The sequence below is a fragment of the Rattus norvegicus genome, chromosome 16 (genome assembly GCF_021556685.1).
Source record: "Rattus norvegicus strain SHRSP/BbbUtx chromosome 16, alternate assembly SHRSP_T2T, whole genome shotgun sequence".
Taxonomy (NCBI): domain Eukaryota; kingdom Metazoa; phylum Chordata; class Mammalia; order Rodentia; family Muridae; genus Rattus; species Rattus norvegicus.
This window is the reverse complement of record NC_141549.1, coordinates 18,090,471-18,113,147: the sequence shown is the minus strand read 5'-3', so window position 1 is coordinate 18,113,147 and position 22,677 is coordinate 18,090,471. Positions and strand designations below refer to the sequence as shown.

Below are 22,677 nucleotides of genomic sequence, written 5' to 3'. Positions count from 1 at the left end.
TGTATGCTGGAGACACGCTTTTGAGTGACAGAAGCCAGACCAATAGTCACGTGATAAATGGTGAAATTCATATGAACCAGCCACAGCAGGCAAAGCCGGAGGCAGGAGGTAGATCTAAGAGCAGTGGGCAATGACAACTGATATGGACAGGGAATCTTTTGTGGAGATGGAACGTTCTGGGTGATGGCTGTACAACACTGAATGTACCAGATGGCACTGTGACAGCTGATTTTGTCCACATGACAAACTCAGAAAGAAGAAACCTCAATTGAGGAATTGCCTCCATCAGACTGGCCTGCTGAAATGTCTGTGGAGCATTGTGTTAACTGATGGAGGAGGCCCAGTCCACTGTGGGTGATAGAAGTCCTGGGCAAGTGGGGCTGAGCTATTAAGGAAGGCAGGTGAGTACTGAGTGTGGTGCCTTAAATCCCAGCACTCTACAGAGGTCAAGGCTGGCCTGGTCTATACAGTGAGTTCCAAGATAGCTAATGCTATGTATGTATAAAAACAAACAAAAAAAAAAAAGGAAGGAAGAACAGAGGAAGGCAGGTAGACAGGCCTGGGGACAGCTGGTAAGCAGCATCCCTCTTTCTGCTTCAAACACCTGCCTCGGTGTATGTCAATGGCAGACTACAATCTATAGGACGGAACAAGCCCTTTCCCCCGATACTGCTTCTGGTCAGGGTGCTCATCGCAGCACGAGAGAACAACCCAGGACAAGGTTGTGTGCTGTGGTGGAGTATCGACTTTGTAAAGTGCACGCGTAGCTCGAGGCTGGAGCGCTGAGCCACAGTGTAAGCTCTGGTTCAGTACTGGCCAGGGCATCCCTGCCCATGTCACTCTACCGCACAAGCACATGGTCACGTGGCCAAGCCTGAGCGGGAGAACAGACCACAGCCCCTCAACCCCGTCTCAATCACACAGCAATGATGTCACCAGCTCCCACCAGCTGCCAACAGTCACCTGGGGAAAAATCTCTACAAGACATTTTAGAAGTTCCCCTCAGATGAACAGCAGCTGTTGAGCTGCGCTCTTGGTTGACAGAGACAGGGTCTCACCATGTAATCCAGCCTGGCCTCAAATTCCTCCTGCCCTGGCTTCCAAGGGCTACATCAACAGTCACCTGCTGCCACACCCAGCTGAGCACACAGTTAACCTGTCAGTATCAAGGCTGCTAATCACCCCTACCACATAGACTGAGGTACTCAGGTACTCCCAATTCCAGACCTTTTCACTTGAGTCAGTCTGATCAAACATCTTCATCTAGATCCCTGATTTATCCTATCAGTGAGGCCATGTCCCTGTGGCTGGGCAGAGGCAAGCCACCATACCCCAGGAAAGCCATGATCAGTGGGCAAAAGTCCTGCAGTCCCAGCGACCTACAGGGTTGTGGGGTGGAGTCCGGCTTACAGAATCTGGGGGAACCAAGTGGTGAACAAACCCCTGGGTCTGAGCGGGGACAGAAGCAGCTTCAGACTCATCCCTGTTCTGGAGCACAAGGGCCGACGTAGGCTGTGGGTTGTCTCCCTCCCTTAGACTCCTCGCCTGGTGTGAAGCCAGACCCAGAGAAGAGATGTGGGTCCACGTTTCGTTTCTGCTTTCAGAATGAGAGCCACACTGTCCTGCACATGCTAGCTGCAGCTGGGGATAGGCCAGGGCCAGACAGTCTGTGCCCTACTTCTCTGGAATGAAGCCATGTTCCAGGCATGCTTTAGGGTGAACCCCATGACCACTGTCCTAGGCTACTCTGCTGAGCTCGGGGCTGTCAAGGGTGCTGTGCCCATCAAGAGTAACAACCACTGGGCTCACAAAGGCCCCAGATGCCTGACTGCCCTTGTAAGCTCAGGCAGTCAACAGCCCACACAAGTGCCTCCTTTCTGAGGTAGGTAGTATGGAGGGCTTACTCCTCTCAGACTGGAGGATGCCCTGGATCATGCTGTCCCCACATTCTCTGAAATGGTGACTATGACAGGAACATGCAGGGACAGTGACTGACAGACCCCTGTCTTTCCATAGGAGTCTTCCTGTTTTCTGGCCAGTACTGCACTGTGAGGCTGCATTCAGGCCTGAGAAGGCAGGAGGGCCCAGTGACACCCTGACCTCAAAGCAACCCAACTTCTCCTTTTGGGGAGCTGAGAAAAAGTCCCTGACACTGCAAGCTGCATGTATCTTTGGCCTGTGCACCAGTCAAAGCCTGGGACCCTAAAAGGACAGGAATGAGAGACTAGAAAGTCACATGAGCTGGGTTAACCTATGACCCAAGGTGCACCAAGACCTGAACTCTGGCAGCTGAAACCAGGGGAAAGGGGCTTCACAGTTTCAGCTGGATTTGTTGGCCAAGCCTTTCATGCAGTACTCAAAAGAGGAAGCAGGGGGATAGACAAGTTGGGACCAGCTTTGGCAACATAGAAAAGAAGGAAGGGAGCCATATATAGTGTGGTCCATGCCTGTCATCCTAGCACTTGGGAAGTAGAGGCAGGAGGATCAGGAATCCATGGTCATCCTTAGCTACATAGTTAACTCTGAGGGTAGCCTAAGCTACATGGGTACCTGTCTCAAAGTAAACATAAAACAAAATAAAACAAAGAAATTGTGCTTACATGTACAAACCTCACCCAACACACATAATTAAAAATAAAATTAGGAAACTAAATAAAAAATAAAAATCAGGCTGGGTGTGATTTAATCCCAGCACATGGGAGAGGCAGGTGGATTTCTCTGAGTTCAAGGCCAGCCTGGTTCATACAGAGATTTCCAGGACAGGCAGAGCCACAAAGAGACCCTGTCTCAAAATAGTAAGTAAATAAATAAGCTAAATTAAAATTAAAAACAGAAAAAAGACAACCTTCTGGCACAATTCTCTGCCTCGCAGGATAACTCTGTGTTCAGGCAGGTCATGCAGGAGAAACTGGGCATTCTCGGGTGTCCTTGTGTTATGTCTCCAGGAGTGCTCCTGGCCCCTGGTAGATGAAGGCTGGCAGCCCAGCCGATCCCCTCAGAGTACAGTTCGTCACTCTGTAGAAAAGAACACAGCACCATCAAGGGGAGTGCTCAGAAGGACAGCTCTGAGCACTGAGCCCCTGAGCTGATGGGCACCCCAAGAGGCATGCTGACTGCCTCCATGGAGGGTTCATCTAGAACCCAGCAAAGCCACCAAGGCCACAGTCCTCCCCAGTCCAAGACTGCCAGAGACTGCAAGTCAGAGTGTTCTGTGGCTGAGAGTGGGAAGGAAGCCAGTAGGACTGGTACCTGGGTCTTACAAGTCACTAAGTGACTGAGAGTGACAGAGTCAGTGCTGTGCCAGCATCCCAGAGGGGCACCGCAGCAATGGGTGAGGGTAGTTGTGGCTTCACAAGCACAAGAGAATGACAGATCCTGAGACAATTATGGAGCTGGTGACTGCCTCTGGGAACCAAGCCACTGAATGTGAACAGCAGTTAGTCTTTGGGGGCCACTGTGTACAGGTGTGTCCCCCATAATTCACACCTAAATCCTTGGCCTGGGATGTGGAAGTGTGAGCCCACTTGGAAACAGGGTTGCAGGACTGTGTGTTCTATGGCTGTAACGAAACACCCGGCATGGGTATCTCACACTAATGAGGGTCCCCTTTAGCTCATGCCTCCCTTTCCCTCCCCTTGGGCTTTCACCTTTTCAGTTAGAGTCTCTGCAGGCTTTGCATGACACTTTCAATAGCACCACTCCTGCCTCAGCAGGGAAAACAAGAGCCACCTGAACACAAGTGCTGACCGAGAACACAAACCCTCACGACCAAGGCAACTGGTGCCCATCCTGTGGGCAGGACCCACAGCACAGCACCACATGTACGGGGCCATGTCCATGGGTGAGGTAGAGTGTGAGGAAGCCTGCCGTGGCACAGGGAACAAACTGCCAGGTGGTGGTGGCACATACCTTTATCCCTAACACTCGGGAGTCAGAGGCAGGGGATCTCTGAATTTGAGGCCAGCCGGGTCTACAGAGTCAGTGGACTTTTCCATTTTTTATTTTCAGATCACGTGGTTAACTGTTGGTAGCTGAGGCTAAAGTAGAGGGAGGCTTCCGTTTTGTGCAATAGGTGGTTGATCTGCACAGATGAACCGATACAAGCTGAAGAAGCCAGACCCAAAAGGAAACTTAAACTATTCTTCTCTTTTCAAGTCAGGGCCACATGTATTCCAGACTGGCCGTGAACTCCTAAGTAGTTAAGGATGACCCTAAATTCTAGATCCTCCTGGCTCAACCTCCCAAGTGCTGGGACAAGAAGTACAAGTACTGAGCTTGGCATAGGAGACCTATTCTGTTACTCGGTGGGGTTTGTTAGTATTTTAAGTTTCTGCACCATGGGATGCTGAGCCTTCCGCTGGGTTGCGGAGCAAATAGCAGAAACACACCACGCAAACTGGTGCACATCTGAGCTCTGTGACCTCACATGATGGCCTGCAATGACCTCAGCGGAAGAGGAACCTAGCTGAACACAGCAAGCCAGAAGCAACTGCAATGAATCTGCACAACAGACAGCAGCTGTCAATAGAAGGTGGGAGGGGAGGTACAAGAGGTCATAGGTTAATAGATGCCATCCAGTCCAGCCAGCCCCTTACTCCAGGGCTCCTAAGGGATAAAGAAGTCTCCCACATCAGGGTCATGCCCCACCACCAGGGTTTGGCACTCATAGGGCAGGGGTGGGGGTATCACACTCCTGAAGCCTTTCCCATGCCAATCTCTACATGATTGAGAATCTGCTGGGGGACAATGACAGGGAAGATGGCATCAAATGTGCCCCCCATATTTCTGTTTTTGCCTTCTTCAAAACATTTTATATGTATTTTATTTGTTCCGTGTGGTTGTTTGCATGAGTTTATGTGCATGGCATGTGTAGGAGCTCTTAGTGACCAGATCTTCTGGAACTGGAGTTACAGATGGCTGTGACCTACCATGTGGGAATTGAACTTCGGTCCTCTGCAGGAGCACTATGTGCCCTTAACCGCTGAGCCATCTCTCCAGCCCAATTTGACCTTTCAAAGTTTGTGCATGCATTGGTGCATATGCACACAAGTGGGCAGCATGTGGAGACTGGGGAGAGCTTGGGTGTCATACCCTGGAACACTGCTGGCCTCCTCTGGGGCAGGGCCTCTCCGTAGCCTGGAGCTCAGCCCTTACTCTAGTCTGGCTGGCCCACAAGCCCCAGCTTCCTGTTTCTGCCCCTCATACTGGGATTCGTACACAGCCATGCCCAGCATTTCCCAGGACTCTGGGTCAAACCCAAGTCCTTGTGCTATTGAGGAAAGCACTCTGCTGCCCCAACCCCCACATGGACTAGCCTTCAATCAGCTGGACACAAAGCCTACACACATGGGGATCAACTGTCAAGGGGTGCTACTTAGCTTGGGAAAGAAAAAGAGTTCCCCAGTGGCAAAAGGCAGAGGGCCCTCAGAAACAACTGATCAGTAGAACTAAAGTGCAGGGGGTCACAGTGAGCCCATTCCTGTGACTAGTGAGCCTGTGAGGGATGAAGACTGTGGATGGGAATGGATGGTAGAGACACTGCACCGCACTAGGTGGCAGCCCAGGGTGTCACACTAGTGCCCATGTACCCGGAGACCAAGTTCTGAGGTGCACTGCAGGCTTAGGTAAAATCAGCACAGTGCACTGTCTTCAGTTAGGATAGCCCACCACTGGGCATGAAACAGAAGACACAAGGTTTAGAAGGGGCACCTGAGAGGTCTGTTACCTGCTCAGTGCTCTCTGACCTAATACTTCCTTGAAAAAAATCCTACTGAGCCTGGTGGTAGTGGAGCACATTTTAAATCGCAGGGGCAGGGGCAGGGGCAGGGGCAGGGGCAGGGGCAGGGGCAGGGGCAGGGGCAGGGGCAGGGGCAGGGGCAGGGGCAGGGGCAGGGGCAGGGGCAGGGGCAGGGGCAGGGGCAGGGGCAGGGGCAGGGGCAGGGGCAGGGGCAGGGGCAGGGGCAGGGGCAGGGGCAGGGGCAGGTGGACCCCTGTGAGTTCTGAGACCAGCCTGTTCTACAAAGTGAGTTCCAGGACAGCCAGGACTACAAAGTGAAACCCTTTCTTAAAAAGAAAACAAAAGAAAGAAACCAAAGCCCACTGGTACCAGCAATGTAGTTTAGTGGGAGAGGCAGTGGTGATCTGAGTTCAATGCCTGGGATCCACATGGAGGGAAAACACACCTCAGAAAGTTGTCCTCTTACCTCTCTGGGCACACTGTGGCACATATCCACTTACAAAATTGATTGACATTTTTAAAAGCCTATTGAGAAAGAAGATGACTCAAGTGTTAAGATCATCTCCTGCTCTTCTAGAGGCCCAGGTACGATTGCCAGCCCCACAGGGAAGCTTACAACTGTTCATGACATTGTTCGAGGGGATCTGATGCCTCTGCTGCTTTCTGCAGGTATCAGGCACAGACACACATGCAAGTAAAACACCCATGCATGCACATACACACACATATGCATTTGTACACACAAGCACCAGGACACATTTGTATACACGCACATATACACACCTTACACACACCCAACTGAAAAAAAGCTTACCACTAACAGTGACTGAGCGAGAGGGGGTGGAGGGAAAGAGGGAGGGAGGGAAATGGAGAGGGAGAGGGAGAGGGAGAAGAAGAGGAAGATGGAGAGGGGGAGAGAGGAGAAGAGGGAGAAGAGCCAAGTGGATCCCTTTCTGGGACCTCAACTCCAGAGCTGCAGACCCCAGCACATAGAGACCCCTGACCTTGGTGTACTATGACCTGAGACATGTTGACCTCTTGCTTTAAAATGCCCAGAGCTGGGCTCACTCACTCATCTCTTCTGTCACCTATACCCAGAAGGCTTGCCCACAGTGAAACATTAATATCTCCCATGGAATTTAGTTACTAAGGACCCTGGGCAGCAGGCATAAGGTGCGGAATCTGAGGTGGTCTCTCCCCAGTATGCTGTGGCACCATTTCCCCCTCACTGCTGGGATGCCCTGTGATGTTCAGCACGAGCACACAGTCTGCTGGCCCAGGACCTGAAGGGCAAATGAACACCGAAGACACGTGAGCCCCGCTGCACTCATCTCCCATTTTGGAAGCTCTCACACCTGAGGTCTGCCCTGGCAGAGCCTGGAGACACAGCCTCCCGAGTTCTGTAAATGCCTCTGGGTACAATGCTCAGCTCAAGGGTCCTCAAACATCCCAGCCATCCCAGAGCCTGGACTGCTGGGGGTAGCCCTGACACCCCAAATACAGGGTTAGAATGGTTCTAAGGAGCTGACACACTAAGCCTGTTACCCTGCCTCATCCAACCAACTCCTGTGTGCACTTTCTCTGCGTGGTGCTAGGTGTGGAACCTGGGTGGCATACAAGCCCAGTGCACTCTGGGACGACAGGGGCTTGCACATGCTCAGTGAGTACTGGGGAGGCCCTGGGCCTCACACAGAACACAGCTGGGGCAGCAGGCCAGCACTCCCCACCTCCTGCCCTTCACCTCCAGGCCCTGGTGCTCACCTCCAGCACAGGCCCTGCACCCAGGATGGTCCTCTCGACGCCGCTGGCGTAGCCCTTCTGGCTGAGCGCTGTGAGGCAGTGGATGAGGAAGTTGGTGCTTTGCGTCTTGCCGGACCCGCTCTCACCAGAGATGACGATGCACTGGTTCACGTGCTTGCGCAGCATGGTGTAGTAGGCTACATCGGCCAGAGCGAACACGTGCGGCTCCAGCTTTCCCAGCTGCTGGTTCTCGTACATCTTCACATACTTGGGGTTGTAAATGGGCAGGAACTTGAAGGGGTTGATGGCCACCAGGATGCTGCCCGCGTACGTGTAGATCTTCTGCTGCACGAAGCGCAGCTTCAGGCTCTGCAGCAGGTTGGCCTCGTTCAGCTCCGGCAGGTTGCACAGGTCGTCGAAGTCCGCTTGAGGCCTTGGCAGCAGCCCTCGCTCCACCAGGCGACATGCGGCTGTGGGCTGAGCCAGCAGCTGCACGTGCAGGTACTGAATGCTGCCGTCAGCGTTGCGCTCCTGCAGCAGGAAGTAGTAGCCGTCCTCCCGAGGGTGCTCCTTCTGCGCTCGCCGAGGCCACAGCAGCACTCGGTGCACAGGCGAGTCGCTGGCATCCAGCACCCACTCCTCCCCACCCGACTCCTTCACCTCCACCAGCACATAGTGCTTCGAGCCGTCCAGGTGTAGACTGGCCACCACGTCTCGGATGACATCGCTTGTTGTGCTGTCCTTGGTGGCGGTTACACGGCATGAGGTCTGGCTCCCAGCACTGGGCAGCTGAGGGTAGATGTGCAGGTGGAAGGTGGCCGGCCGCCTTCGGCCTGAGCTGCCAGCCTCGTGAGCACTCATCCTGCCCACCTCCTGGCCTCAGCATGCCTCATCGGCGGGCCGCGCACCTCCTGCAACTGGAAGGAGGGTGGGGTTAGCCTGGTGATCACATTGGCCCGCAGCTCCAGACCCACAGCAGAACCAACCAAGGCAGTTCAGACCAGAAGCTACCAACTCTCTTGTGAGGACCCAAGGGACTCCCATTTGCCTGCTTTGTGGCAAACATCATGGAACCCAGAGCCTCCTACGCATGAGGCAGGGTAAGACCCCTGAGCCAAGACAGCACAGCTGTGGGCAGGGTGTAAATTCCAGGCAGAAGTTCTACCCAAGCCACGCCCCCCACCCCTCGCCGGGCCATTCTAAGCATGGGCTCTACCGAGGAGCCAAGTCCCAGCCATGAAAAAAATTATTTCAAATGCATTTACTTCTGAAGCCTGAAGAACAAGGAATACGAGTTGATACTGGTAATAGCCTGGGTGGAATCTTGAAGCAAGAAGCACAGTGGTATGGATTACGTGCGTCAGCCCCATGTACCAACTGAAGACAAACGAGGCCTTTGCTCAAGGACCAGCAGGAGAAGCTGCTCTGCAACCCAACACTGAATGAGAAGCAGGGGGAATGATTGTCATTGGGAGCTGAGAAGCTTCAAAGAGCGCGGACATGAAAGAAGGGTTCTGAAGGATGAAGAGGAGTTCATTCATGAGCCTGGCCACTAAAAGAAGAGTGCGGTGCCTCACAACCTGATTTTATGAATGAAGTTTTATTCCAAGGCAGAAATACTAGATGTGGCTGCTTTTGCTACAAACCAAAACAGAATGGTCACAAGGGAGACCGAGGTCTGACGAGGCTGCGATATTTGTCTCCAAGCCACTTGCAGACATTTGCTGGCCTTTGACTTTGCCGAAGTCACAAATGTGACTCGGCAGCACAAGCCTAAAGAAGCTCCCTGTGTGTGACTCGGCAGCACAAGCCTAAAGAAGCTCCCTGTGACAGAGCGACAGCATTGGTTCCCACAGGCACCATGGGAATGCTCAAGGCAGACAAGATACAAGCGTCACTTTCCGGTCTTTTCCAGATTATCGAGGAACTGTCTCTTCCCTTCCAGCCAGCAGCTGGAAGAGCACATGTTTTGGTAGAATCTGGGTCATCTGAGGCTTAGGTCCAGCTCAGTGGTGGGGAACTTGCCTGGCATTCACAGGGTCCTGGGTTCAATCCCCAAGCTTGCAAAATAAAGTATGTGTTCAATGCATATAGGCACCCTCGGTATGACAAATCTATCATCTCAGCTACTGGGGAGGGTGAGGCAGGAGGATATGAATTAAAGCATAACTCAGCTTGAATCTGTGTCACAATAAAAAAAAAAAAAGTGTGCAACCAGAGAGACTGAGATCTGACGAGGCTGCGATATTTGTCTCCAAGCCACTTGAAGACATTTGCTGGCCTTTGACTTTGCCGAAGTAACAAGTGTGACTCGGCAGCACAAGCCTAAAGGGCTTCAACACACAGTGCTTCAAAACAGCAGGAAACTAACACTCAAGTCAGCAAAGCCCAAACACACCCAGCCCCATAGGCAGATCCACAATCTGCAGAAAACCTCCCATCTGTATGTCAGTAACATTACATGCCTAGTGCGCACAGTGGCCAGAAGGGGGCGCTGGATCCCCTGCAGCTGCAGGTGCAGATGGTGGTGAGCAGCCATGTGGGTGCTGGGAACTAAACCTGGGCCCTCAGGAAGAGCAACCAGTGCTTTACGTGAGTCAGTTCTGCAGCCTCTATTTCTAAATGTGCGAACTACCAAAGGGGATGTGGTGGTACAGAGACATGTATACATGCAAAACACACATACACATTAAATAAAACAAAAAGTAAAAAATAAGACATCTAGACATGGCTTACTGTCTTCATGACTAAAAGCTGATGACCCTGAGGGCAGAAGTGCCTGACAACTGGACTAGCCCCTGGGGCCCATACAGAGAGCCAGATGTGTCAACACAAGTCTGTATTTCCACAGTGAGTCAGGACATAGGAGGCACACAGAAGACTGTATTTCCACAGTGAGACAGGAGGACATAGGAGGACACAGAAGTCTGTATTTCCACAGTGAGACAGGAGGAGATAGGAGGACACAGAAGTCTGTATTTCCACAGTGAGACAGGAGGACATAGGAGCACACAGAAGTCTGTATTTCCACAATGAGTCAGGAGGACATAGGAGGACACAGAAGACTGTATTTCCACAGTGAGACAGGAGGACATAGGAGGACACAGAAGTCTGTATTTCCACAGAGAGTCAGGAGGACATAGGAGCACACAGAAGTCTGTATTTCCACAGTGAGACAGGAGGACACAGAAGTCTGTATTTCCACAATGAGTCAGGAGGACATAGGAGGACACAGAAGTCTGTATTTCCACAGTGAGACAGGAGGACATAGGAGGACACAGAAGTCTGTATTTCCACAGTGAGACAGGAGGACATAGGAGGACACAGAAGTCTGTATTTCCACAGTGAGACAGGAGGACATAGGAGGACACAGAAGACTATTTCCACAGTGAGACAGGAGGACATAGGAGGACACAGAAGTTTGAGGCCCAGCTTGCCAACCACTGCTGCAGAAATGGGAGACTGGGACTCAGAAACAAGGCAGAGGTTGGGTAGGGTGACACTATTGTCACCTTGGTGTTTGGAAGTTGAGGCTGAAGGATCATTGAATTCAAACCCTGTCTCGCATATATAAAGAGTTGGAGGCACACATAGGGTACAACAGACCATGTCTCAAAAAAAAAAAAATCAAATAACAACAAAAAATAAGAAAGGGAGGAGAGGAAACTCATTTCTCAAAACTCCTGTGACCTCCAATTGTGCACCATGGCAAGAGTGCAAGTAGGCGTAAACACGCACACGAGTACACACAGGCACACACACGCACACATGCGCACATGCGTGCGCGCACACACACACACACACACACACACATGCACATATCGTGTTACTGGTTGACTCTAGCACATACTTTTGCTGTCGCTCAGTTTTAGGCCTGTCTTCAGATAGAGTCTCACTATGAGGACCCGGGTACCCTGGACCCCATTACGTAGACCAAACTGGCTCAATTCTCAGGCCTGCTTCTGCTTCTTGAGTGTCCTGTTCTGGTTTTGGTTTTGTTGTTTTAGTTTCAGACAGACTCACCTGTGGCCTGGCTGGCTGAGGTCATGTGGCCTAGGTCCTTCCTCGACCCGCTGAGTGCTACGGCCACAGTTGTGCACCACAGCCTTGGGACATTGGTTTCTTTCCATATTTTGTGTTTGCACCTGTGTCATGATGTACATGAGGACAATTTGCAGAATTCTGCCATGTGGGTTCTGGGGATTGAACTCCGATCACTGGGTTTAGCAGGAAGCACTTCTACCTGCTGGGCCATCTCACTGGCCCCTGGAATTTGGTTTAAATGTTTTGATCCAGCAGATCCCAGTCATTCCCACCCTCCATGAATCTCTCTAGAGAAACAAAGTGGAGGCAGGTGGACATTCCCAGCACTGTGTTTCCAGGATCCCTGAACTAGAAACCACCACAGCAGCCATAGCCAGAGGATGGACAACTTCAACACAGCACAGGTACCAAAAGGCCACTGATACTTAGATGGAACCATTGGCCCCCAATCAGTACACACAGACCTGACAATTCTGCTCTTCTAGATCCAAAGCTCAGGAACTCAGATCCCAGGACGTGGCTGCATACAGTGTGGCTTGCATTAAAAGGCAGAGACACACTGATGGATGAATGGATTAATAAAATATAGTCCAAGGGGTTGGGGATTTAGCTCAGTGGTAGAGCGCTTGCCTAGCAAACGCAAGGTCCTGGGTTCGGTCCCCAGCTCCGAAAAAAAGAAAAAGAAAAAAAAATATAGTCCAACCACAGGGGGAACAGCGCTCAGCTACAGTAGGAAGGCGGCAGTAGCCCACGGCACGTGGGTGAAGTTAGGAACCATGATGTGGCTACTGCTCATCTGGCAGGGTGACTATCTAGCATGTGGAGTCCTGGGCTCCACCCCCAAAATGTAGTCTGAAGGTGGTAGCACCTGTCACCCCAACACTGGGGCAGCGGAGGCAGGGGGATCAGGTATACAAGGACATCCTTGGTTACATAGGAAGTTTGGGCCAGCCTGGTCTGCATGACAAAACAAAGAAATAGCTGAGCACAGAGAGTGTGTGTGTGTGTGTGTGTGTGTGTGTGTGTGTGTGTGTGTCCAATGACAAGCAATGTCCAGAACAACAAGTGAGTCCACTGAGGAGGGAAGCAGAACAGAGGCTGCCAGGGGCTGGAGTGACGACTCTTCTGGGGCTGTAACAGGTTCCGGAATGGAGAGCTGTGAGGGTTGCACAACACTGAACCCACTGAGGACCTCTCTGCTTTCAATTTCAATGAAATGGAAGCACTCAGGGTATATGTCCAATGTACATTGGATTCTCTAAAACCCAGCTAACCACACAGGAAGCCAGCTGACTGCTGGCTGCTGTGGGTTGACATGGTACAGAGGGTCAGGAGACCCATGTGCTTCTGACCTGGGTCATAGCAGCAGGCTCATACCACAACCTACAATGCCACATAAACTTCCTGTGATGGGTTCACACCTTTACAGACTGAGAACCAGGTGATGTGATCTTGAGGATGGCCTGGATCACAGAGGGAGGACAACTCTGCAGGTGACAGTGCCCACCTAGGCTGACATGAATTGAATCTTCAGGTCCGCCTCTGCTTAAAACAGAACCCCTACTCCCACAATGTGTCCTGTGACCTCCACAGGACACTAATACACACAACCAAAAACTAGGCTTGGTAATGCATACCGGTACTTTGGAGGCTCAGGCAAGAGGATTCCTAGTTCTAGGCCAGCCTGGGCAACAGCGAGACAGACCCTGTTTCCTTCATCAAGGACAGGGTTGAGAGTCTGTGGGCACAGCAGGGGTTTGGGGTGGGGTTCACAGCCATGCTTGCCTGGCAGTTCAGGCCACTCTGAAAGTCAGTCATAGAATGTGCCACCAGAGTTCAAGAACAGTTTGTGTGAGGAACACAGGGACTCAAACTGAGATTCTGTCTTAATCAGCCACACATACCTACATGCTAAGTTATTCACTGTGTGCTGGCCTTCAATCAAAGGTGACCTGTAGATGCAACAGGGGGTCCTGCACATGACATCAACTAGTGATGGTGTAGCTGGTTAGTCTGCTCCATGACATTTGCAAAATAACAACAAAGACTAATGAAGTGCATTGAAAAACGTCTGCCAAATGAGACCTGACAGCACACTGCTTGTGCACCACAAATGCACATGCACGTGAGTACACACGCGCTCGCGCACACACACACACACACACACACACACACACATGCACGCACGCCCACATGCAAGCCACTCCACACATTTGTACACGTGAGCCTTCACACATCCACCCTTTACCTATGCCAAGCACTGCAGAAACATGCCCACAGCCAGGCTCAGTGAAAACTGCCCCCCCTAGAGCATGTCATGTTCTGGAAGGTGACCCCAGTGTGGATGTCAACTGTGTGGACAGGAGTTCTGGATTGTTTGCCATCACGCTGCCTGGAAACAGGTGGCCAGGGGTTATACTGCTGCCCACCCAGTACCTAATAGGGACTGTCCCCCATGGGAAAACCCAGCAAGGCCTGCCGATAGGTTCTGTCTAGTCCCTGGGGCACTGCCATTCTCCTGCCAAAAGACCCCTGACCGAGCCTCTCTGGCTATGTTACAGACACAGGCTGTGGCACTCTGTGACCAGCTCTGGCCCTTGCTTCAGGAACTGCTCTCTTGGAGGCAAGGACAAGGCTCATGGGTAAAGCTAACAGAGCTAGCTCAGCAAGCCTCATCCCACACCGGAAGGAAACTGATAAGGCTTCTTGCTCAAAACGCTTGTAGCCCTGCCAGGCTGTGGGCAGAGGGCAAGGAAGTCAGTTAGTGTCATGTTAGGAGACTTGGGCAGCCCCTTCTTCCCAGGTTAATGTGCCTGCTTCTTAGAAAATCCCTCCCATGGGGACCGCCTAGGGAGCCCTTGCCCACTAGCCATCGCCACAGGAGCGTCCTGACACAAGGATGAAGCCTTCCCGACAGCAGCATGGTACCCACCTTCAAACCTCCGCCCAGCTGCCCACAAGCACTTGGGGTGGGGCTAGGGTTCTGCTTGAGCCTAGGGCTTTAAACCCAATGAAAGCCTGGTGCAAAGATAAAATACCTATACATACATAAAATACACACAGACAGAGACAGTAGGAGAGAGGTCCAGGCCTCTGCTGGGGATCCTAGGCAGGGACTTTACTGCTGAGTCAGTTTTGAGAATTAGAGCTTCATGACAGCTCTCTCAGGAAGACTTGTTGCCTGTCTGGCTTCCGGCACACCTTCCTCATGCAATGTTCAGTCTGGGACCTGGAGCTCATCAGGCTGTGGCCCAACATCCTGTCTTAAGAGGATGTGAAACCCATACTCTGAGAATCCCCTGGTGTGTCAGAAAAGGGTGTCCACATGGGACCGTGGAGCCAGCAGACGTCTCATGGCAGCAGCCTTGGGCAGTACTAGGCCCAAGAGGACATGAGAAACTATATTCTCTCTTGCTTTATTATTTCTCTCAAGAATCATGCTGTGTGGTATATGCTGGCCATGACTTCAAAGGACGTGTAAGGACTCCAAGTGTGACCTGGTGTTCTCGTTTTACTGTGTAACCCAGGCTGTCCTGGAATCACTCTGTCTGCCTCAGCCTCTGGAGAGCTAGAGTCATAAACAGGTGCCACCATGACAGCTTCTCTGCTCTCAATAAATACTGCAAAGCTAATGTGCTTGCCCTACACCCAGTACCATCATTCATGCCCCTCCCTCTCCAACATGGACATCAAGTGCAGACACATAGACAGACAGACAGACACACATGCACACACACACACACACACACACACACACACACACTCACAACCAAATTTTTAGCAGCAAACCTGACATCTTGATCCAACTCTTGATCCGTGTAAGAACAACATGCAGCCCCAGGGTGGAGATGGGGACTGAACACGGGCGGCCACTCTTCAGGCTCTCAGCATGCCAAGCCTCTGCATGAAGAGCTGGGCTTGGAGCCACATTCTGGCAGCCACTCTGGAATTCACCAGAGGAGGCAGAGTGGGGGAGCCCACAAAGAGCAGGGCAGCCGACTTCTGTGCTATCTAAGGCTATAATTTGAAGCCTTGTGTGTACTAGGTGAAATCATTCCCTAGCTAAAAGGAGAAAGCTGGTGTTAGTGCAGGGGGTGCTGAGAGGTAGGGGAATCCTCCACAGCCAGCAGTTCCTCTCTGTTCCCTGTGGCCCTAGGTTTATCTTTCTATTTGTCTGAGTTTGTACCCTCTTCCCACCCCACAGACAGGGTCTGATTATGTAGACCAGGGTGGCCTGGAAACCCATACACCTGCCTCTGCCTCCAGAGGGGCTAGGATCGCAGGCAGGCTTGTCCCCCACACCCATCACCTAGTTACTACTTGGAAGCAGAACCCTAGTGTGCTATGAATGATGAACGCAGCTGATCTGACAGCTGCAGATCTCACAGCTGTAGGAGCCTCCACGGACAGCCCTGACCCTGACCCAGATCCACAGATATAAGATGGTCCAATGCACAGGCCAGGGGAGTTAACAGAGCATCTCACAGCTCAGCTTCTAGGTGGATGGTCCAGTGTCCATAGGAGGAGCTCACAAGAGGAATTCCTTCCCCCATGTAGAGATGGTCTGGGGAGCGGGGATCAGGGGTGGAGCCCCTGCCTAGCACCCCAGTGAGGAACTGTGGGGGTGTGGCCTAGTGCTACAGCACTTGCCTCCCATTCAGAAGGTCCTGGTTTGCAGGTGGCCCTAGGGATGCATCATGGGTTGACTGGACTCCAGCCAACTCTAACAGGGAATACCAGGAGAAGTGTAGGTAAATGGTTGGCCTAGACACTGCTGAGAGGCAAATCCCAGGATGCCCAAGGTCACAAGGTGGGGGGGGGGGCAGGGGTGTATAATAACTTCCAGTCAGAACTCTCAGCATGAGCCAGCAGCATGGTGCCATCCGCCAGGCTGAGAGTTGGTTGGGCTGATCCCTGGCATCCACTCCCACTGGGAGCCTCAAAGTGTGAAGCTACATGGGATGAAGGCTGTGACAGAAGCCAGGGGTTCAGAGGATACGTGAGCTCTAAGTGCAATGTCTGGCACTCTTTTTTTTTTTTTTTGGTTCTTTTTTTTTTTTTTCGGAGCTGGGGACCGAACCCAGGGCCTTGCGCTTCCTAGGTAAGCGCTCTACCACTGAGCTAAATCCCCAGCAATGTCTGGCACTCTTAGAAGAGCTGGCTTTAATGGTGGCACACTCCTATGTTTACAGCACTTGACCCAGGACCTCAAACACACAGGGCTAACACTTTCCCAAGACTGACCACACTCTGGAGATGCTCAGGCAGGAGGGTCTAACAGTTCAGGCCAGTAGGGATACTCATCAAGACCCTGATGGCCAAATAAGGCCATAATTAAGAATACACAGAAATGCTGAGATGAGACGTGAACAACAGGCCACTCAAGTCCCAGATCTGGAGGAGGAAGGAAGGAGCCCCCTGCAGCCTCTCAAGACTGAAGTCTCCAGGATTTGGGACTTAAAGCCTCCAGAGCCAGAGAATTCCATTTCTGCTGTTTTAAGTCAGCGGCTGTGGCCACTTAAAACAGCCCAGCACTGCCTCTAGGTGCCAGAGAGGGGACATTGGCTGTCTCCATGCAGTGGTTCTGGGCGTTGCCAGCAAGCCCTGCATGCTGTGCCTTCTGCCTCCCTGGTGTGAACATGGCGAGAAGGCGCCTCGGAGACTCTCTTGGCTCCACAACAGTGCTCAGACCACGCCATTCCTCCTGCCTGAGCCACATTTGCTGTCTGGGAGATCAGGTTCCCTGGGGACAGCACCCCTCCAAGCAGAAGCTAGGCCACCCTAACTACCGTCTGGTACCCATTCTGTCACCCATCTTTCAAGGCAGCTCTCTCTGCCTGGGGTCTACCTGCCTGTGCTCCCAAAGCCAGTATCCATCTGTCTCTCTTTCTCTCTCAAACAGGTCTCAGGCTGGCCTCCAACTCACCATGCAGCTAAGGCTAATGTTCAGGTCCCAGATTTCCTTCTTGTCTGGGTGTTAAAGGTGTTTATGTGGAGCGGAGATAGAGCTCAGGGTCCTGTGTACCCTAGGAAAGCCTTGCACCAACTGAACCCCAGCCATGATCCACCTGTGTTCTTTGAGGCAGAGTTTCTACAGCCCAGGATGGTCTAGAACACATCATCTACCTGTGTCCTTCTCCTCAATGCTAGGGTGACAGGCATGTGTCCTCCACCTTTCTTTCCAAACAATGAACGTGCTCAGGGTCTGGTACTGGGTTATCAAATGGCCATGAGGAAGGTAAATGACACTCAGCCTAGACAAAGGCGCATTGCCACTGTCACACAGACAGCCTGGACAGGACTGGCATGATCAGCACCACTTGTGACTGCCACTACTTGAAGCAAGGTCCTCCTGTGTCAGGACAACCATCCATACAGCAAAGAATGAACCTGTCCTAAGCATCTGAGGAGTGAGGAGACCCAGAAACCCATGTGTCACTGTGGACATTTGGGACATGGAGGTGGGGAAGCAGGGAAGCAGCCAGAGCTGGACACAGCTGGAGGGACCCAGGCACACAGGGAACATGGGGACAGGGCAATGTGAGGGTAGGGCCATAGGCCTGTTGGAGCTAGTGGGTACAGGGGTTCTAGTGTGGATACGAGAGGAGCCAAAGTAGGAATGGTCAGATTCTGAGGTCCCTCAAATATGGTAAGGAGCTTAAGACTGTCTCAGTGCCATATAGGGACATTGTGGACACGGATGAGGGGTCTAAGGGTTGCAGGTCCCATAGTGGTCTCTGCAGGTGTCAGGGGAACTTACAGTGGCTCTGTTATACCTATGCTAATCAAGCAGGAACTGGCTGCAGCAAGTGACAGGCCCTGTGTGCAGCCAGGTTCTGGGACATTTCCTGGTGCCCCATGGGCTGTAAAATTAAAGGCAAAGGACATGGGGAAGCAGGCAGGTCCCATGTACAGGACATACATACCTGCAGCCTTTCTAGAATTTCCATAGACCATCTGCCACTAGATCTCACTATAGAAGGCACAAACATCCTGCCTTCTACTTAAACTTGGTGAGACAGCTAGTCTAACTCTAATAGCAAGGCCTCAGGAAAAACAGGAAAGCACTCACACATGACCCCTTTTTCTATTGAAACAGGGTCTCCCTGTGGTGCCCACAGTGGCCTTAAGGTCCTATCCTCCTGCCTCATGGTGACTGGGGTGGGTTGGGGTATGTGTCCCAATCTGCCTTCAAGAGCAGTTGATTTATAGCCTAGGAGGAAAGATCAGATTAAGGTCCTGTGGTTGGAACCATCTAAGGCCCTAGGGTGGTAGGATTACCAGGGACCTAGTGGGCTTTTCTAGACTAACAGTACAGCCTGAGTCAGGGCTGCTGTGTGGGATCCTCCCCCCCCACCCCCCCGCGCACTCAGTGACATCACCCCATGATACTCTCTATCTCACATAGGCTGCTATGGGAATGAAGTAGCCATACAAAAAACACTGGCCTGGACTCCAACGGGTCAAGAAATCCCTGTGGGAAATGCCTGGAATCGCAGCATTTTAGATTTTGAATCCTTTACGCTTTTAGAAATGCAAAAAAAAAAAAAAAAAAAAAAAAAAGTCATGGTGAAGATTCCAATCAAGTAGAAACCACAAGGCTTCCACATGGGCTCTGCCATGCTCACAGCCCCAGGGAGACACTCTGCAACCTTTCCCACTGTCTCTCTCTGGATGGCAATCCATCCCAAGGTTCTATGTGAACAACCTCCCAAACACTGCATCATGTGAGGTACCTAGAAAGTTCCAGGTTCACTGCTGTGGCAGAGCCCTTGTCCTGCCATGGCAGCCCCAGGTTTGGCCCAACAGTAAAATAAAATCCCAAATGAGGCCAACAAAATGTCATGAAGCCAACGCTCCTGACCAGTCTCCTCAGAAGTCCACAGGGACCTGGCTCCACACTTCAGACCCAGCATGGCTCTGTGACCTGTGAGAAGGGATCTAACATGGGAATTAGTATAGTATGACCCGCCCTTGTGGATACCTTGGTGACAGTCACCACCCAACCCTCTGGAAACCATTTACATGGGGGCTCAGCATTCAAGTCACCAAGAAAAGCCCAGGCCCTAGGGCCAGCAGGTGGTATAGAAAGCTTGTCTCTCATGAACATCAGGATGTGAACATCATGTCCTCAGGGGACAATGTCACGCCAGAAAGTATGGGTGTCAGTGGCTCTCACAGGCCAAGGTTAGGATACTGGTCAAATTCCACAGTGCATGATACCATCCACTATAGAGCATGGCATGTCCCCAGACATCACCTCTTAGAGGCAGAAAAGCATGCTGCTTCCACAGAAGCGACTGTCACACAACTCAGGGTCCTCTGAAGCCTCAGGACACTCCCACAGCTGGGGTGGGGGTGGGGTTGCCATGAAGCCTCAGGGGCACAAGAGATGGTAGTTTGGCTCCTCCCGTGCTTATAAGTCACATGCCAGGTCTCACAAAGGGCTGTGAGCACAGTGACTTGGAAGGATGACCCTACCTAAGTGGTTGAGTCCAGACACCTGTAGTGACAAGTCATCCCCTAACTTCCTCTTCTTTCTCTGCTAAACCCATGAGGTAACTCAGAATCATCACCCAGGGAAAAGGACTGGGTCCCCAATGGTCCCATAGTCTTCACATTTCCATCCGTAGTCAAGCCTTCCCCAATAAACTCCATCTCCATATGACACTGAGATCTTGTCTTTGTCCCAAGCCAAGCCTAGGGACTCCAGCATCCTCAACTGGAAATGCCTTTGTCTGCAGTCACCTGCAGACAAAGATGTGAGTCCCCAATATCACCTCTCAGCCCTTCCTGACTTCACTCACCCAAGAGAGGAGATGGCTCTGCCTGTGGGAGGAGTAATAGGAGACCATGGCTGCCTGGCACTGCTGATATGCAGCACTCCCACCTCTGGCTCTGACAGTCCTAACGGTTTTTAAATGTTTATTTATGTGTATGTCAGTGTTGATTGTATGCGATGCGTGCCAGTATATGCAGAGGGCAGGAGAGGGCATCAGATTTACCTGGAGCTGGAGTTACAGTTTACTGTGAACTGTCCTAGGTCTGTGCTGGGAACTGAACTCTGGTCCTCTGGAAGAGCAGCGAGCACCCTTAACCCTTGGACACTCTCACAGCTCCTGCCAGGGTGTGAGCTCATGGCTGTACAGATGAAACAGTTCCTGTTCCCCTCACTGTCTCCGGGGGACAGCTTCAAGCCTGCCTTCCAGTCAACCTTCCTTCCTCACTCAAAAAATTTTAAAACCTTCCAGAAGCTTCTGTGGACCAACTGTCTCAGACAGGAGCTGGTCCGTGATGGAGTTGCTTTGGGATGTTGTTCTGTGACTCAGAAATGACTAGAAGGGGTACCCCGTTCTGTGCTATTTCTAAGTGTCAGCTGGCACTTTACCCAGCACTCACAGCTGCACACTGAACGCTAAAACAGCCCCTTGCAAACCATGGGCAAGTCAGATTCCACACTTAGGACCCAGCATAGACTCTGTGACCTGTGAGAAGGGATCTAACATGGGAATTAGTACAGTATGACATGCCCTTGTGGGTACCTTTGGTGACAGTCACCACCCAACACCCTGGAAACCCATCTACATGAGGGCTCAGCACTCATGTCACCAAGAAAGGCCAGGCCGGGTTCCTACCTATCATACACTTGTGAGCCTGAGGCAAGAAAACTGGGAGTTTAAGGCCAGCCTGGGCAACCAAAAGAAAGTCCCCAAAGATCACCAGCTCTTTCTAGGCAGAATCCTTACCTCTCTGGATTTACCCTGAGCATAGGAGGGGAAAATCCAGAAAATTCCCTCCCAGGGAGCTTCCCAGGGTTGACGTGGCCAACCAGCTTACACACTCCTTAAAGTGTTTACTCAACAGAGAAGAGACTGGATGAGCATAGCTTGGGGGAATGATCAGTCTCCACAAAGCCCTCTACTGGGTGACAACCAAGCTTGTCCCTGGCCTAGGGTAAAGGGCTGAGATGTCTCCACCCTTTGACCACGTGCCTAATTCCTAAAGTCTGGGTACTTAAAAACTTTTATTTTTTGCTCCTTTTTGAGACAAGTCTTATTATACAGCCTAGGCTGGTGACAACCTCAGGATCTTCCTGCCTCTGCACTTCTGCCGGGATTTCACATGAGGCCATTCTGAGCTCCGAATCCTAGCACTTCAAAAATGACTACCTCAGGAGTTGAGGTTCTTTACAGTGATGATTAAAGTGAAACAAGAGTCCCCAACATGGACCTTCATTTGTGTGGCTGGTGTCCTAAGAGGAAGTAGGACACAGAGACAAGCTCAGAAGAAGAAGACAGGAGACAAAGGAGTAAGATGGCTGGCTACCCATGAGCCTGGGGTAGATTATTATGCAACCCGCATGCAGGCACTTGCTACTGGGACTTCTAGCCTTCAGAACCTCATGACTGTAAAGTCTTGTCAGCCATCCATCCAGTCTGTGGCAGACACAAGCCGCCAGAATCAGCTCTAGCGTGACTCCATCTCACACACACACATACATATGTGCGCATGACACACAGCAGAGCCAGGACCTGCATAATGAGTCAACTCTGCCAGCTTATCCATCATCCGACAATCCTCCAGGCTGAACCCCTGAATCACTTCTCAGGGAGGCTTGAGTAGGAAATGAGTAGATGCCCAGTTCGTCAACAGCGTTTCCCCCATGTGGCGAATCATGAGGCTTTTCCCATGAAAAGGACAGAAGTGCTGAGACAAGGCCCTTTGTTCTGCCTCTCCGGGACCTCAAGGGCAGAAGAGAAGGGCCTGTCTTGCTCTGTGAGGAGGCCATGCCTGGGCCTGGCTGAATGGTGGGCTGGGCAGGGGCTGCCTGGCACAGTTGGATTGTGGACCACAAAGGCCTAGCAGGTGGGACGCTGGGGCCCACAGCTGAGAGCGGATCATCAGTCAGATGAGCCCCAGAGAGGATGACCTTCCCCACTGAGGTGCAGTAGCTATGTCATGGTCATTGGTGAGACGGGGGAAAAGGAAGAGGCAGACGAGGGGACAGCAAGGGACACGCACACCCATGCCATGCGCACACACACAAACACATGCATGCACACACGCACGCACGCACGCACGCATGCATGCACGCACGCACACGCAGACCAAAAGAACCTCAAAGTGTGCACCATGTGGGAAAGGATGGCTCCCTT

The 22,677-nt window shown here is 51.9% G+C and overlaps 1 protein-coding gene across 52 annotated transcripts in view; it reads right to left on the bottom strand.

The window, feature by feature from the left end:
• The window catches only part of Myo9b (myosin IXb), an 84,620-nt gene that overhangs the window by 58,988 nt on the left and 2,955 nt on the right, over positions 1-22,677 (bottom strand). For all 52 annotated transcript variants that reach the window (XM_087587497.1, XM_087587502.1, XM_087587499.1 and 49 more), the window contains 1 exon segment: positions 7,499-8,394. In XM_087587497.1, the coding sequence (XP_087443623.1) occupies positions 7,499-8,338 (840 nt within the window). In that variant the 5' untranslated portion in view covers positions 8,339-8,394.